At 45.6% G+C, this 17131-nt stretch overlaps 1 protein-coding gene across 1 annotated transcript in view; it reads right to left on the bottom strand.

Moving 5' to 3' along the window:
• Positions 1–6988: 6988 nt before the first annotated feature.
• Positions 6989–17131, bottom strand: part of LOC308355045 (contactin-associated protein-like 3) — a gene marked incomplete at both ends in the record, with an annotated part of 149601 nt that continues 139458 nt past the window's right edge. The window contains 7 exons of the mRNA XM_080822949.1: positions 6989–7080; positions 9367–9454; positions 10253–10386; positions 11823–12053; positions 12813–13052; positions 15248–15466; positions 16587–16757. Coding sequence (XP_080679075.1) covers positions 6989–7080; positions 9367–9454; positions 10253–10386; positions 11823–12053; positions 12813–13052; positions 15248–15466; positions 16587–16757 — 1175 coding nt within the window. The remainder of the gene's footprint in view (positions 7081–9366; positions 9455–10252; positions 10387–11822; positions 12054–12812; positions 13053–15247; positions 15467–16586; positions 16758–17131) is intronic.

The raw sequence follows: 17131 nt of genomic DNA, 5'->3' as shown, positions 1-17131 counted from the left end.
ACCTGGAACATGGAAGTTCTTCTACATGGTGCCCAATATCGTAGACGTTCCCAGCACACTGGGAGTGTTAGACAAGGAGAGTCACCAAAATAGGGGCAGGGCAAAAAGTGCAGTGAAATGCAGGGAATCATGTGACCTCCTTTAAGTAGGGAGTGACACAACTGCTTATGCATATCGATGGCCACCACCGTGACCATGCACAGAACAGGGTCTCCCTCCTCCTTCCTCCATCCCCTCTTGCTTCTCCACATTTCCCCTCAGTCAGTGATTTTCAGACTGATTTCCACAGACACTGGGGGTCCCTGTGGTTTTCCTCGGGGGTGGGCTGGCATGGAGGTGGTAGATGAAGGCTCGAGCAGAACCCCGACATTTCACCAGTGATTCCATCAGAGAAACACCTCGTTCATCTCTTGCTGTCTTGAGCTTTGGGAAGGGCTGCTTCTGAAAAGCAGAGACGGAATCTCCTGCCCAGGCTGGCCCCATTTCTGTTCTTTCATTACACAGACGAGGGCGGAACCCGAGGGTGAAAACTACATATCCCGCGGTAGAGAAAGTTTCCCAATTCTTCTCTGGAAGAGGCTTCACTTAGGGACGAGACAAAGGTGGACAAATGGAATGATTCTAGGGGGTCTTCCCCAAATTTATGAGCGGGGCAGCTTAGTGCTGGCTCATGCTGAGGTGCTTTCCTTCCTGCACAAGTGGAAATTGTGGAGGGATGGAATTCTCCAGAACGGAGGGTAAGGACTTCATTCTCCCAAGGAGCTGGAGCGGTTATGTTATTCATTTAGGACAGAGCTAAGGTCCTTGGCTAAAGCTGGTGGTTTAACACACCTCCTGGCTGATTTCCCCCATTAACAGGTATCCGTGAGGAGTGAGCTTTAGTTAATGACACCCGTTATGGTGTGCGCTCCATGGGTTTTGACCAAGGTGCACAGTCACATACCCACCGGCAAAGTCATTTCCTTCTTCACAAAACTCCCATCGTGCTTTGCTTCTGTCACGGAACCCTCCGGGCACCGGCAAGCCCTGATGGTAACGGATCTGTGCCCCATCCCTTCTGCTTCCCCTTTCCAGGATGTTACAGATGGACTCAGAGACTGGAGAGCATTTCGGGCCAGGCTTCTTCACGGTGAAATGCATTGCCGAGTCGTCCACATGTTTGCCTGGGTCAGGTGTTCCTTCTGTTAATGGGTCGTGTTCCGTTGTATGGATGTAGCACAGTTTGTGAACTCACTCCCCTGGTGAAGGACTTCTGGACGGCGTTCACTGTTTCAGGACTAGGACAGAAGCTGGATTTACAACCCTGGATGCTGGTAACCTTGATTAACTCACAAAATGAGACCAGTAAAGGAGTTTATCTGTCCCCATGCACCCCACTTTCCTGGTCACCAGTGGTCTTTGATGGAAGGAAGATATAGGGAAATGTGATTTGACCCTACTCGCTTTCTGACCCCCGAGGGAAAGACCAAATAGTCCTGGAAAGCCTGAGGGAAAGAGAGAAAGGGAGAGAGAGAGAGAGAGAAAGAGAGAGAGAGAGGAGAGGTGGCAAAACCACTCCCTGCTCATGCAGTGGGAACCATAGCAAAATGCGAAGCTTGAATTCTCCTTCGTGAAGGGAAGAAAAGTGCTCAGGGCGTAGACACAGAAAATTCAGACCCCGAGGTCATCGAATCAGTTGGGCTCTGCCGTGCTTCTCCTTTCTGGAACACCTGCCATAAAAAAAATGTTCCTCGACTCCTCAGGTTGTCACAAGCTGTCCCACACGTTAGCTCTGGTTAGATTTTCTTGAGTCAAGCGTAGATGCAGGGTAATGAGATACGCAACGTTGAAGAAGTGGCATAGGTCAAAAAGCAATAATGTAAGACAACAGAGGATGTTTGCATATATGACCTTGAACTGGGAAAACGATCTAAGTTCTCAACTCATTTATTCTGGTGTAATTTAGTGAAGGCATGAGAAGTCTTCGGAAAGTTCTAGTGAGCTGAGATACTGCAAATTAAATATGAAGTGGAAATGCTAGCACATTTCTCCACAGGCTACTCTACATTAAATGAGTAAATCCTAAGGCTGGATGTTTGATTTTGAAAATTAAACTGTTTCCTGCCTAAACTAGACACTCGGTCTGGTTCCACGTCCTGGGTGTGGCATCCACTCCCTGAAATCTGTGACCCAAGTGACATCTCTTCCTCCTCCAGTGCTCCTGGCTGAGGCTGCTGGCCCAGCCTCCCGGTTCCCTGGGTTTAATCCCCAGGCTGCCTTTGCCCTCTCTCCTCTGGTGGTCCTGCCTTTTGTCTCTTACCCACATCCCACGGCACCTTGGTCCTTACCACACTGTGCCAGGAGATGTGTGAGCCATGGTTCTGCTTCGTCTCCTTTCAATCTGAAAGCCTCCCCTGGCTCCCTATTACCTAGACGATGAAGCTGAATGTCTCTTGGCCCTTGGCCATACAGACAACACAGTGACAGGCTCACTGAAATTGTTCTGTAATACCGGATTGCTTCCTGATAATCTCAAGCAAGAGCACGTTCTGCATTCCAGGCTCGGCTGCCTTGTCCTGGCCCATCCCCCTGGTGGCTGGATCTCCTCTCCCTGCCTGTCCTCATTCTCCACGAGGACCCCTTAGCACTCTCAGCATGTATGCCTCATCGCCGCCAGGACGGGAGGGCTCGTAAGACCTGGAGGAGCACAAGACGATCAACGTGTCTGAAATAAAGCATGGATTGAGCGGTGTTCAGAGTCCAGGTGTCCCAGCAGCTGGCGAGCTGCCATCCTCCCCTCCCCCATCCCAGTCAGACGACCGGGCCGCTGCGGACGGGCTGCCAGGCTGCCACGCTCCATCTGGAATGCAAACACTCCAGGCAACCCCTTCCTAGCTGTCAGAGCATCTTCCCCAAGCTGTTTTCACTAACAATGCCTTGGACACCAAAGGTCATGGGCATTTTGTACACCAGGGGCCCAGGCTCTGATACCAGCTGGGTGTGGAACAATTCAGATCCATTCTGATGTGAACTAACCCCGAGCTGGGGAAGACGCCCCAGTCCCACAAGACCATCCCCCACTTCAGAAACCAGTCACAAGTCCTGGGCCACTCACACTTCTGCTGGACCAGCTCTAGCCTGGGCATTCCAGGACCTGCTCCTCAGGTTTGAGAATTTGCTCGAATGGCTCACACAACTCAGGAAAGGGCTCTGCTCACTACTGTCAGTTTATTGTAAAGGCTCCAACTCCAGGACGGCCAGGTGGATGAGAGGCACAGGGCGAGCCATGTGGAGAGGGACAGGGCACTGCCACGCTCTCTTGGGGGTCACCAACCTCCATCACCTCCATGCCTTCACCAACCCAAAAGGTCTTTTTGGAATTTTCAGGGAGGCTTCATTACATAGGCACGGTTGATTAAATCGTTGGTCATGGGTGATTGACTCAACCTCTAGCCCCTCTCCTCTCCCAGGAAGTCAGGAAGGGGGTAGAAAATTCCAGCCCTCTAGCCACATGGGTGGTCTTCTGGCCGTCAGCTCCCATCCTGGGGCCACCAGCCATGTCACTGGAAAGCAGAAGCTACTCTCATTACTCTGACTCCAAGGGTCTTCTGAGCTCTGTGCCAGGACACGGGGACAAAGGCCTAATACATGTTCCCCGTGTTCTCATGGTTCTTTGGCTCAAACCCTCCCATGGTGCCCCATACACTTGGAGTAAAGGCCAGAGTTGCCCAGTGGCCCGTAAGGTGCAGCATGACCCAGCCCCGCTCAGATCTCATCTCCCACCATCTTCCCCAGTCTCACTCTTCAGCCACTGCCAGCTGCTGCGCCTCACACATAGCTGATGCACAACCATAGTTTGGTCTAAGAGTTTTATAAATGTAGCTCCTACCTGGAGGAGTATCATTCATTTTGAGTTAATTTTTCTAAATGGTGTGAGGTAGGGTCAACGTCGCTTTTTTAACCTGTTGGCTCTGTCCCATTTGTTTAAGACACGAGTCTTCCTCCCCTGGATGGGCCCGGCAACCATGTCTACTGTCAACTGACGATAAATTGTTTGACTTCTCGACTCTCATCTACTCCGTTGGTCAATATGTTTGTCCTCATGCCAACAGCACACAGTTCTGACACCATGGCTTTGTACCAAGGCTTAAAATCCAAGGTGATAACTCCAGCTTCACTTTTCTTTTCAACATGGTTTCGGCTAATTGGATTCCCTCACATTTCCGTATGCATTTGGGATCGACTTGCCACTTGGACTTGGATCGGAATTGTATTGAACCTGTAGATCAATTTGGGGAGCCCCACCACTTAACAACGTTAACACTTCTGGTCCCCGAGCACGGATGTCTTTCCGTTCCCGTGAATCTTCCATGATTCCTTTCAGCAGTGCTTCCTAGTTTCTAGCGCAGGCGTCTCACACCTCTTCTGTTCAAGTTATTCCAAGGTATCTTGTTCTTTCTGATGCTACTTTAAGTGGAATTTACATTTTGGTCTTCATTTCATTTTTGTATTATTCATTGCTAGTATAAAAATACAATAAATTTCTGTATGTTGATCTTATATCCTTGCTCCAACTGTGTACTGTCTCCATTAGCTTTTTTCATGGATTCCTTACAAGATCCCATTCTCTACAAATAGAGTTAGTTTTACTTCTTCCTTTTTATTCTGGGTACTTTTTACTCTTTTGTTCTTGCCTTGTAGCCCTCACTCAAACCTGTAGTACAATCCTGAAGGAAGGCGGTGAGAGTAGACATCCTTATCTTATTCCTGATCTTAGGGAAAGATTTCCATTATTTTCCATTAAGTGTGATGTCAGACATGGAGTTTTTTTGTTTTGTTTTGTTTTTATTTGACAGACAGAGATCACAAGTAGGCAGAGAGGCAGCCAGAGAGAGAGGAGGATGCAGGCTCCCCGCTGAGCAGAGAGCCCGATGCGGGGCTCGATCCCAGGACCCTGGGATCATGACCTGAGCCGAAGGCAGAGGCTTTTACCCACTGAGCCACCCAGGTGCCCAGGCATGGAGTTTTTGTAGCTGTCTTTTTTGATACGAGGAGGTTTCTTTCTATTCCTACTTTGTTTTTTGGGTTTTTTTTTTTTATGAAAGCACAGTGGATTGTTTTCAAATGCTGTTTCTGTGCCTATTGAGGCAACCACGTGGTTTTTGTCCTTTATTCTGTTAATATGCTGTTTTACATTGATTGTTTTTATCTGCTGACCCAACCTTAAATTCCTAGGATAAATCTTATCTGGTCGTGTATAACAATTTGTTTGTGTTACTGGATTAGATTTTACTGGATTCAATTTGTGAATATTTTGTTGAGGATCTTTGCATTTGTATTCACATTGCTAAAATTATATAAACTTTTTGTGTCTTCCACCCTATGACTTTCCTCCTAAATGAGATAAATTCTTAGGCAGAGCAGAGCAAAGACAAAACATACATCACAGAAGTCAATGGAGTTTTTAATATCCAAACTGTAGTCTGTCCATGAAGGCATCAGTAAGTAACTCCCACATTATTTATAACCCTATTCTCATATATGGAGTTCCACTTCAACACAAGATCCTTCCGTGGGGTTCTTCTCCCCACTAAGGTTTATCTGCATGACTGTACGGACTTGAACTACCTTCCACGTATTGTACTCTTTCCCAGGAGGAAGGAGAAAGGCACATCATTACTCTGCACCCTTCAAAACAGATTTTCATTTTGGTATTTTGGGGATCTTTACTGTTGCTGCTCTTTAATGCACAAAAGACAAAATCCAAAGAATACCATTTACACAAAAGTCTTTAGAGAAATAAAACCTAGTGAAAATGCCAGGGCACCTTACTGGGTTGTTGTATTTTAAAGCTCTCATACTTCAGGGTTACAGGCCACATCTAAATCAAGACTGGACAGAAAATTAGAAACTTAACGATCTGCACTTAAACTAGGATTTTACTAAAATTATTTTATAGTAACCGGGAGCACTTGACCTGAGTAGTCATCATTAATAAGACCACTGAAGAATGGGAAGAATGGCCTGTTAATTTAGAAGATGACCCTGAGCTGTTCCTCCCAACACATATTAGGGTAAATAATAATGATGATAAAGGAGATTCGTCATGAACACTATTTTATTCTTCATGTTTCCTACTGTACTGAGAGCACTTTGAGGGCAGGTACAATATGTCTTGTTTCTGGGACTCAAAATGCCCAGGGAAGTACAAGTGCACATCAGGGACCCCCAACACTTTTTTACTGAATGGACAGGTTGTTGAGTCGAGGGAGCTAACCAAAAATAAGCGGAGGACAGCCTGACATAGCTCGGGACAACTGTCTTTGGAAAATGAATGGCTCGTCATTAGCCAGTCTGTTGGTGTATTTTACTGCAAGTTTATGAAAGGAAGCTCAGCTTATATTTCCCAAATCTGAACACAAAAGAGTCATCTTCTCATAGTTACTAACTGCTAAGTAGAAGCTATCCTGAAATAAAGTTACCCAAAACTCGAAAAGTTTTATTAGCCTTTGATCAAGATGCGTACCTCTAGGTACAGATGAGATGAATATTTATAATTTTATTAGACTCAGTTGCTTCAGGCAATAAACTTCATTGCTGAATTTCAACTTTAATTTCTATAGCCCAAGAGAGATGTTTTTTGACTAGACCTTTCTTGAATAGAAACATGAACATCTTCGATTCCGTGCTACTGCTCTCTGCATATGAACTTGCAGGAAAATAAAAATGTATATGATAAAATGTATTATTCTCCTTTTTTATTAAAATGATTCCCTTTATATAAGGCAGTTTAGTTATTAAATCAGTTTCCATAATCCATGACATACCCTTTTACAGATAATACATCCAAAGCTAAATTGTCTTTAAAAATGTTTGTCAATTTCACACTTTCTGCTGGCAACTTCCTACCTTGTGCCACAGTCACTTCTGAACCTGCCTCATCTCTCCTGTCAGAGCCGGAGTCACTGAGGGCAGGCAGTGTGTGGTGTGTTCCTTTTGTTCCTTGACCCTATCTGTCCTCCTGGCCGGGAAGCGTGCCCACAGACACCTGCTCCAGCAACAACGGAGGGATGACTCTGCTGGGGGCAGGCAGGACCATCCCTGCAGTCACAGATCGCACCGGCACGTAAGTAAGCTGAGCTCTGAGGCTTGCACACCCCTAAGATGATCTACTCCTCACTCTGTTCAAGCCATGGATGGTAACGGTCAGGCCAGAGAGTGGAGCTCAGCAGCACATAAAAAGGGAGCAAATTCTTTTCCACTTAGATATTAAAAATTCTTTTCCACTTGGATTGTATAAAAAATTATACGCTTCAGCTGACCGCCGAGGATGGCGTTCCATCCCACTGTTCTGTGAAACGCAACATGGGCTCTGACTGTTTAGGAACTTCATAACCTCTTCCCACTATTGTATACTGTTGCTCTCACGGGTCAAAGCCAGAGGAGGACCTTGTCTCTTGCCACTGTTTTCCCAGTTCTTGTGGGTTTTCTGTACCATGTCACTGTTTTTGTTGGTTTGGTTTGGTTTGGTTTTGGTTTTGGTTTTTAAATTTATTTGACAGAGAAACAGTGGGAGAGGGAACACAAGCAGGGGGAGTAGGAACGGGAGAAACCGGCTTCCCACTGAGCAGAGAGCCAGACGCAGGGCTCGATCCCAGGACCCTGGGATCATGACCTGAGCCGAAGGCAGATGCTTAACGACTGAGCCACCCAGGCAAACCTCCCCCACCCTTTTTTTTTTTTTTTGCCACTGTTCTAAATAGAATTAAAAAAAAAACTTACTGGGTGTTGTATCTAACTCATGAATCACTAAATTCTACACCTGAAATTAATATTACACTGTATGTCAGCCAACTAGAATTTAAATAAAAACTTTTAAAAAAAGAATTTAAAAAATCTACTCATATCACAAAAACATGGATGTCCAGAAATGCCTAGAAAACATACCTGAAGTCGCACATTAGAGACTGAGCTGTTCCCCTCCCTCTCCCATGGGCTGTTTGAGCTACAGACTTCTCCCGGCGCCCAAGGGGAACAACTGTACTCATCTGCACTCCTGCGGCAGCTGCTGGAGGCCCACACGGCACGTGCGGAGGGGGCAGGAACGGCGAGCCACACCAAAGCCTTTCTGCCGACACATCATGGGGCCCGACTCTTTATTCACACTAAGGCACAGTTAGAAAGCAGGACCACTTTGGCCCAAAGTTGGTATCCATTACACGATGCCAAGACTATGTTTTCACAGCAAAGAACCCCGGGACCCTGCCTCACTGGCTTAACCCGCACCTGTAACACCCAGGACCCACTCGTAGCTTCCCGTCCCCTCTACCATCTAAACGATGCGCATCTGCGTCTACCATTTACAAGGGCACACTGCGATCTGCCCCATTTCCTCTGAAAAATAAGAACTCATCATTTTATTGCCCATCATCTTTTAGAAAAATGTCACCGTTTTAACAGTTACTATGCTTCTCACCCTATTTTGAATGTGCACTCGTGGGCCGTCTCTAAATCTCCAGCGTCTGTAGGATGTTTTATGTGTCAGGGATGGAAGAAATGATCAAAGAATCAAGGTACAAATGGCTGAAAAGGTAGTAAAGAGTCCATGAATTATCTCGGTCCGAACACAGCCAGATGAGTGTCACGTACCAGAGCAGAAATTCTACCCAAGACCACAAGAGGATTTCTCCCAAATAACTTTTTATATCAACAGCACATACAGTTTACAATAGAAACAATCAAAAGGAAAAAATATCTTTCAAACGTTATTTGTATTTCAATCTAATTCTTGGTGACAAGGGGGGAAACAAAGGCATAGATAATTTGATGCTTGAGTAGTCGGGTTTGCTTTTACCAGCCCTACAGGGGCGTGGGGGTCTTCAGATCCTGACCTTCCAAGGGTAGCTGGGAGCACTGAACACATCTCAGAGCAAGGCCCAGCCTACCGCCAACACGTACTCACTTGCTCAAAGAAAATGTGAGTCCTTTCTTCTTGTAAATGTAAATCTATATTTACCATTGGGTGGTTTCTGCATTTGACCCCTGATTAATATACAATTTGTGAACGTGACACCTGCTTTGATTTTGCCTTTCCTCGATTGTTATAAAAATACCAAGTTTCATTCCGCTTGATTGCCAAGCGAGAGGGCACGTGTGCAGACACTTCTCCGGGGTCACCGTGGCTCCCCTAGCAGACAGCCCTCACTGGCGATTACAGGCACACGCGGACAAGAGGGCCGCTTCTACCTTGATTGTCACTTGCTGGGAAACCACGAATACGACAAGGAGCCTCGTTCAGCCTCATGAACCCTCCCCGAGTTTGCAACCTGACACTTCCGACCCATGTCGGGGTTGGGCGTGGGGGACGATGCTCTTTCTGACACTTACCTAAAATTGTCCCCAACATAAGGGATTTGACAGCATTGAATTCTGTCCCTGACGACAGGACGACTTGTCTCCTTGCATTCTGGTTAACCTATTAAATATTCCATGAGAAGCAAACATCAAAATGGCGAGTAATGTTGGTGATAAGAGAATGGGAGTCTGAGACCAAGGAAAACGGTAAAAACAAGCCATACGTTTGGCTGTCACGAAGGGGAATCGGTTTCATAGCAATTGTTTTAATACCTCGGATTTCACACCACCCCATTGCCTGTTCTTTCCCCTTTATTTGTCTTCATGGTTTAGGGATCTGTAATTGGTACAATCCACAAAGAAATGCAATAAGCTATTTCAAACCTTAAAGCTTTTGCTTATTTCAAACAGAAATTAGTAACACAAGCCACAAAACATATTACTGGCACAGAGTCAATATATAAAGGTTATTCTTCAAAGCCCAGTGACAATGAATAATTGAAACATGGAGGCTTTTAAAAAATGTATTCCCACTTTCAGCAAAATCTTGCTTTTCCCCTTGTGTTTACATTTCTGCCGCCTTTGCTCTTTTGTAGTCAGATGGAAGTAGGCTCTCATTCTCGTCAGAATGTCTCCAGTAATCGCTGGGAGAAACTGGGCAACATTCCCCTACCAACGAGGACAGCTTGGCATTTTCAGAGGTCAGATATTAAGAAGAACCCTGTCAGCCTCTTGCTAAACAAAGAAAGGACATTGCTAAAGAAAACACTTTGACTACGTTTTCTGTCCCCAGGACTTTCTGGGAAGACTGCTAAACGTGTCTCTCTTTTACTAGGATTTATTCTCAAAGCCTTGCTGGAGGTCATACACTGAATGCCACAAGTCTGGTTACTGTGGCTGCTGTGAATCTACCCCTTACCTCTACAGAGACCCCCGCCGCTTCTCTGTGAATCGTCACCTGGTGAAACCGCCCATCGGCAAAGTTTTTAAAACCAAAGTTAAAAACATCAGGTTCTTGGTGTTTGTCCAGCTTATACCTGATCTGCAAACTTCCTAAACAAGACCAAAAAAATGACATTTTTAAGTAAAATTGAATTTTATAAAAACCGTCAATACAGGTTCTAAAGCACATTTTGTTTTTATTTATTTCCTATAATTTGAATTTATTGAGCATTTGCTTAAGGGTACCGAGAGTCTCTATTCCTGGAAGAGTGATCACTTATTTGCTATTCCAGGGCTGAATTCAGAATCCGATTACACTATTTTATTTTTTTGTTTGTTTTTTTTTTAAGATTTTATTTAACTTGACAGACAGAGATCACAGGTAGGCAGAGAGGCAGGCAGAGAGAGAAGAAGAGAAGCAGGCTCACTGAGGAGCAGAGAGCCCGATGTGGGACTCGATCCCAGGACCCTGGGATCATGACCTGAGCTGAAGGCAGAGGCTTTAACCCACTGAGCCACCCAGGCGCCCCCCAATTACACTATTTTAAAAGTCAAGACCAAATGGTATTTTCCCAAGTTCTTCCATTTTCCTTAACAAAAGGAAAAAATTCTAAGTTAAGCATATGGGAAGTCAGAGCTAGGCTCAAAGTTAATTATTCATGTGATATTCGTAATATTAAATGGTAAAACCTCAAGCAATATTGCATTAACATTCAGTTTCTATAAGCATCACTTCTTTTAATGTGACTTATTTTAATGCATTTTAATGTATTGCTGACATTTGCATAATGAATTTTTTTTTGCACAACTAGAATTTTTTTCCCAATGTTTCTGCCATAATCAAGAAACAGAAGAAAGACCAATGATGTGCTACAACATCTAAATCTCCTGATGTCCTTCACAGGGATGCCCACGACCCCATAACCCTATACTGCCTGGAGCAGATCTTCCAGAAAGTAGGTCTCTGTCCTTCCGCTCTGTGAAGCGAGGTTACAGCTTGGTCTAATGCTCCACCTGCAACAGTCTTGGAAACACTTGGTGGCCATGAGTTGGGAACCTCTCATCCCACTTTTCTTCGTATGTAGATATTGCCATGAATGGCTTCCCACCCACCGATGAGTAAAGAGCAATCCTATTCATGTGATGCTTAGGAATAGTGGATTTTAGATAAATATACTTCTTTACTTTGCTAAAAAGGAGGAGGAATTATTTTCCATGTACAAAGTGAGCTATCTCGTTTCAAAGTGAATTGCAGAACTCATTTATTCACGTACAGAAGGAAAGACTTCCCAGAATAGCAAGAAGCCTCGCGGCACGTGAAATACCTAAAATGATCAAACGTCCACGGGGGAAATGTATCTTAAATGTGATCATGGAAATGTGAACTTTAGTGATAAACACTTGAGGGTTATCATGAACTAGTGTAACGAGCACGGCAAGCCACGCAATTGTGTTTCCTTTTCATAGTTAAACACCCAAAGGGTCCCCCTCCTTGTGGACCTTATTTTCTAATCCAGCCTCCTTGTTCTTTTAGTCTCAGCACTCACCGTTGGGGGCGAGGATCACGGACAGGTACTCCTCGTAGAAGGAGCTCACATAGAGGAGTAAGCTGGGCGTCCCTGTGGTCCGGAAGCTCAGTGTGGCCACTTCTCCAGCCAGCGTCAGACCCTCAGGAAGTAAAGCCGCCAAGGAGCTGGTGTTCTTGCTGGCGGTGCGGTTAGAATGTTCCTGAAAGTTGTAGACAACGGACGAGCCGGTTCCAAAATACGCAGAAATCTCTGGAATGACACTCATTTTTGTTACATTAACACGAAGTCAAGGCGAGGCTCTTCTCTGCGTGTGTTTACACACTATCTCTAACCCTTAGTCTCTCAAGACAGGAAACAAGAATGTCACGCTTTGCTGTTTTTTTTTTTAATTTAGAAATATTTCCGATTAAAAAATAATCAAGGGGCACCTAGGGTGGCTCAGTGGGTTAAGCCTCTGCCTTCAGCCCAGGTCATGATCTCAGGGTCCTGGGATCGAGCCCCACATCGGGCTCCCTGCTCAGTAGGGAGCCTGCTTCTGCCTCTTTCTCTCTCTGCCTGCCTCTCTGACTACTTGGCATCTCTCTCTCTCTGTGTCAAATAAATAAATCAAATCTTTTAAAAAAAAAAAGATAATCAAGTATGGATAAAAAGATAACTTATCCCCATGTATATTCGCATGATGTCAAACTGAGTAACAATATTTTATTATGGCCCACAAAATGCTTCATCTCAGAGTTATATAGCATTAAATGCCAAGTGTAAACATAAACTTAGAGCTATTGTCCATCTCAGTGTCGCGTGAATGATGCTGAATCCAACAGAAGTCATCATGAGCTTCTCAAGAACAGAATCATAAATGGACAAATTTGGGAGAGAAACAACTCTCCTTTAGCTGGTCAGAGAGAACTGCCTTATCCTTTCGTAGAGAAAGGATCAAATGCCAGAAACACGAGGCAAACAGCCGAATGAGGTGCCTCCTTCTCCCCGTCCTGCCCAGGGTACACTCACCGCTCTCGCAGAATGGCCCGTCATACGCAGAGAAGGCACAGTCGCAGGTGATGCCCCTGGGTCTCTCCCTACATCTCCCTCCATTGCGACACAGGTGTCCATAGCTGCTGCAGTGTCCCGGGCAGCCCGGGTCCACGCCCGGCGTCATCGTGGCCCTTTCTTCCAGGTCTAGGGCCAGCCCGTTCAACCGCAGCGACCGAATGCACCCCAGGAAGCCTCTCTGTCTGGTGGCCGTCCCGCCTACAAGGGAAACAATTACAGCCGTGCCCTGGGGGTCTCGGTGGCGTTTCCACCGCACGTCCCACTGCGGGTGGACCGATCGCGTCAGAAAAGGGACCCGCCGGAAGCTCTACAAACACATGCGATTTTGAAAACCTAGGCTGTGATCACATACTAAGAATCATCCAACGATATCGAATAAACCGTGGACGGAAATATTTTTGGAGTTGAGCTTGGTAAATATTTACTCTAAAAAGTACTTCTTCAAGTTCTATTTAGAAAGATTTGTACATTTTTAAGTTGGTTCCTTCATTAAAAAAAAATCTCTCCTTTTTAAAGTTAAAGTGTATAAACTGTGATGGGCACAATAAAGTTAGATAGTTGAAAATCTTTGCAATACAATATATATTACAAATTTGTAACATGCAATGTATGTACATTGTATAGAGTTAATATGTAATATACATTATAATTTGTATATGCATCTGTCATACATATTTTGTTACATATTTGTTATACACTTGTATATAATATAATACATATATTATATATAATAACAAATTATATATGGAATACCATCCTTTCTTAGAAATGCTCCCATTAACAATGCCATGAAAAAGGAATTGAGGAACGGGCAAAGAAAGAAAGTAGGGTTGACATTAAAACCCAGGCTGGGGGCGCCTGGGTGGCTCAGTGGGTTAAGCCTCTGCCTTCAGCTCAGGTCATGATCCCAGGGTCATGGGATCGAGGCCCACATCAGGCTCTCTGCTCACCGGTGGGCCTGCTTCCCCCGCCACCCGCCTGCCTCTCTGCCTGGTTGTGATCCCTCTCTCTCTGTCTGTCAAATAAATAAATAAAATCTTTAAAAATTTTAAAAAATAATAATAATACCCAGGCTCAGGCCTGCCTCGCTCCAGCCTGCCGGCTCTGAGGTCAGGAGGGTAACAGTCCCTGAACACTGAGTAGCTCTCTCTCTTTCTATCATGCCTCACACGAGCCTAATCTCAAATCTGGAGGTGCGGGGGTCACCTGGAGCGCTTGCTAAAACAGAGTTGGGGATCATTCCCAGGGATTCTGACTCGGTGGGCCTGGGGCACATATATCGGCATTTTCCACCAGCTTCCCACGCTCTGGAAACATTGTTTCTGTGAGGATGTCAATTCCAGGTAGGTGTTCATGCCAACTTCATTCCCAGAAATTCCATTCCTTGATCCTCAGGATTACGAATCGGAAAACAGAACTGTTTAATTTGCATCACAGTTTGATGACTTGACATGAAGACTTAGAGTTTTCTGTGTCATGGGTTGTACACACACACACATACACACACACACCTCCCTGCATAGCACAGTCCCCAGAAGCTGTAGGTGTCCTCTGGCAAAGCAGACTGCAGGCTAGTCTGTGATTTAGATTAGTTCCTAATAGGACCAGCTCCTTATTTACTTGAAAACACATGAGAAATGACCAAGGAAGAGCTACGTCATTGATTTGCTTGCTTTCCAAATTAGAATAGAGTTGTCTGAAAAGTAATGTAGCAAAACTTATCTCTCCCATTGAGAAAAAGAAAAAAAGTCTTAAAAAAAATAAGCGAGTACATGAAAAGGAAGACTTCCTCTACCCAGAGCTTTCATCCCTGAAGCACCGGCAGCGAGAACAGAGCCAGCCCAGTTCTGAACCCGGTGTCTGCAAGGACTGGGCAGCGGAGGAGGGCGACACCGCCACGCGAGTCCTCCTGCGGGCTGTGTTAGAGGGGACACTGAGAACTCGGGCACAGTCACACGGCAGATTCCCCGACTGCACTGAGAAGTGAAGCCGGGAGTTCCGGGTGACATTTGCTAACCGTTTTATAAATAGTGTTGATAAGAAGTCACTAAAGCTAACGCAGGTCGTCAATACTGTTGAGGTCCAGCCTGGGAACCCACCCACTGGGGACTGGGTTTCTCTTCTATTTCAGTTTCTAGACTACATCTCTCGCTCTCTCTGGACATCCGTTATCTCATCTGTGACCTGGGAAATCTAGGGAAACCATGATCCCGAACAACGCGCTATGGAAACTGTATTAGCAACCATCTGTGGAAAGAGAGCCCGACTCTTGCTGGAGCCCTCAGTCCGCGGTGCCGACATGAGCCCCGTGCACCTGCTGCCGTCACGGCTGGACGGCTCACGTCTTCTCTGTGTCCACCAGCACGGCCCAGCCAGAGGGCAGCCACACTCACCCACGAAGAGCTGGCTGTTGAGCTGCAGGCGGGCATGGCCATCCGCGGGCGCGGCTTGCGTCTTGCTGGGGAGCTGGTCCACTTGAAGGGTCGCCTCCTTCACGTTCCTCTCGGCCCTCACGTGGTGCCACTGGTTGTCGTTAAAGGGAGTGGGAGAACACACTGTGACCTCGCATCGCCCGTTCCCCACATCGAAAGAAAAGGTCACTTCTGCAGGAGCTGCAAACACAGAGAGGAGAGCAGCTCGGTTCATTCCACAGGGAGGAAATTCAGTCTCGGGAGACAGGAGGGCAGGGGCATGACATGCTCCTTATGAAAGCGGACGGTGACACGGCTGCTGACCAATGTCACTCTGAGCTGGCTAGGAGGGCAACAGAAATGTGTGTCCTGGGGGAAGAAAAAGCCATTTTACCCTATTCCTCCTCAGAGAATGCTCCTCATCTTGCTAAACCTTAAGGACTAGGGATCTTTCCCCACTGGAGGGAAACTGGCCTGTGACCTGCCTTCTTACATATCAGCGAAGTTATTTCAAGGTGGGTGGAATCCTCATGTACTTTATTTAAAAAGCCCTCCATGAAATTTTGAAGCCAGGAACTGAGACTTGCATACATGCATGAACGATGTGGCGAGTCAATTACATGAAATGAATCTGCAATTTAGGGAGTAGTTACTGGACCAGTTTGGTTTAAAAGATCCTTATTGCACACACAGTTAGGGCAGCACAGAATTGGACAGACTGCTGTGTGTTTTGTGAATCACTGTTTTCCTCCCTATTAAAAATAAGGATTTAAAATAATGGAGCTTTAGGTGCTCCTGGGTGGTAAGGTTGGTTAAGCATTCGACTCTTGGTGTGAGCTCAGGTTGTGATCTCAGGGTCACGAGATCAAGCCCTGTACTGGGCTCCATGCTCAGCGTGGAGTCTGTTTAAGACTCTCTCTGCCTCTTCCCCCCTCCCAACCCTGCTCTCTCTCTCTCAAATAAATAAATCTTTTTAAAAAAGGTATTAGAGGGGCGCCTGGGTGGCTCAGTGGGTTAAAGCCTCTGCCTTCGGCTCAGGTCATGATCCCAGGGTCTTGGGATCGAGCCCCATGTCGGGCTCTCTGCTCAGCAAGGAGCCTGCTTCCTCCTCTCTCTCTCTCTGCTTGCTTCTCTGCCTACTTGTGATTTCTGACTGTCGAATGAATAAATAAAATCTTGAAAAAAAAGGTATTAGACCTTTAGTATGTACTAAAGGAATACAAGTGATGAAGAAAGCATAGTAGTACTTTGGGAATTAGGTTCCCAGAAGGGTTATTGCTATATACTGAGGCCTGGTGGCTTTGCCCAGGGGGCAACTCACCATGCAGCTCTAGCCTGATGAAGTCTGTGATCCCCAGGTTCTCCACAAACACCCCAGAAGGTGCTGTTGTCTTGAAAAAGAAAGCCACATCAGCACTGAGCTCTCCACGGAATGTAGGGAAGTGAAGGTATGAGGTCTCGATGTTGAAGGAAGCAGAATTCCAAAATGAACCTGTTTCCAAAAAAAAAAAAAAAAAGTGACAATAGCAAGGAAACAGAATAACAACCACATTTTGCATTTCTAGCAATTTTTTTTTACCATTATTACCATTTTTACCATTACTAAATGCATTCATTATCTATGCAAGCCTTCACTTGGGGGTTCTTCCAAACATACAGCCACGAGGTGAATATCCAGATACTGACTCTTTCAAGGATTAAGATGGACAAGACTGCAACTGAGTGAACAGATAATCACTGGAAATACCCTGCGTTTTTTAGAAGATGATGTTATTTATAGATTACCATTAAGTCAAATTGACTTTGGGGGGACGTACCGTTAGATGAACTTTAATACATGCGTAGGCTTGTATAACCACCACCAAA

Source organism: Martes martes (genome assembly GCF_963455335.1).
Source record: "Martes martes genome assembly, chromosome: 14".
Taxonomy (NCBI): domain Eukaryota; kingdom Metazoa; phylum Chordata; class Mammalia; order Carnivora; family Mustelidae; genus Martes; species Martes martes.
This window is presented reverse-complemented; position numbering and strand designations above follow the sequence as displayed.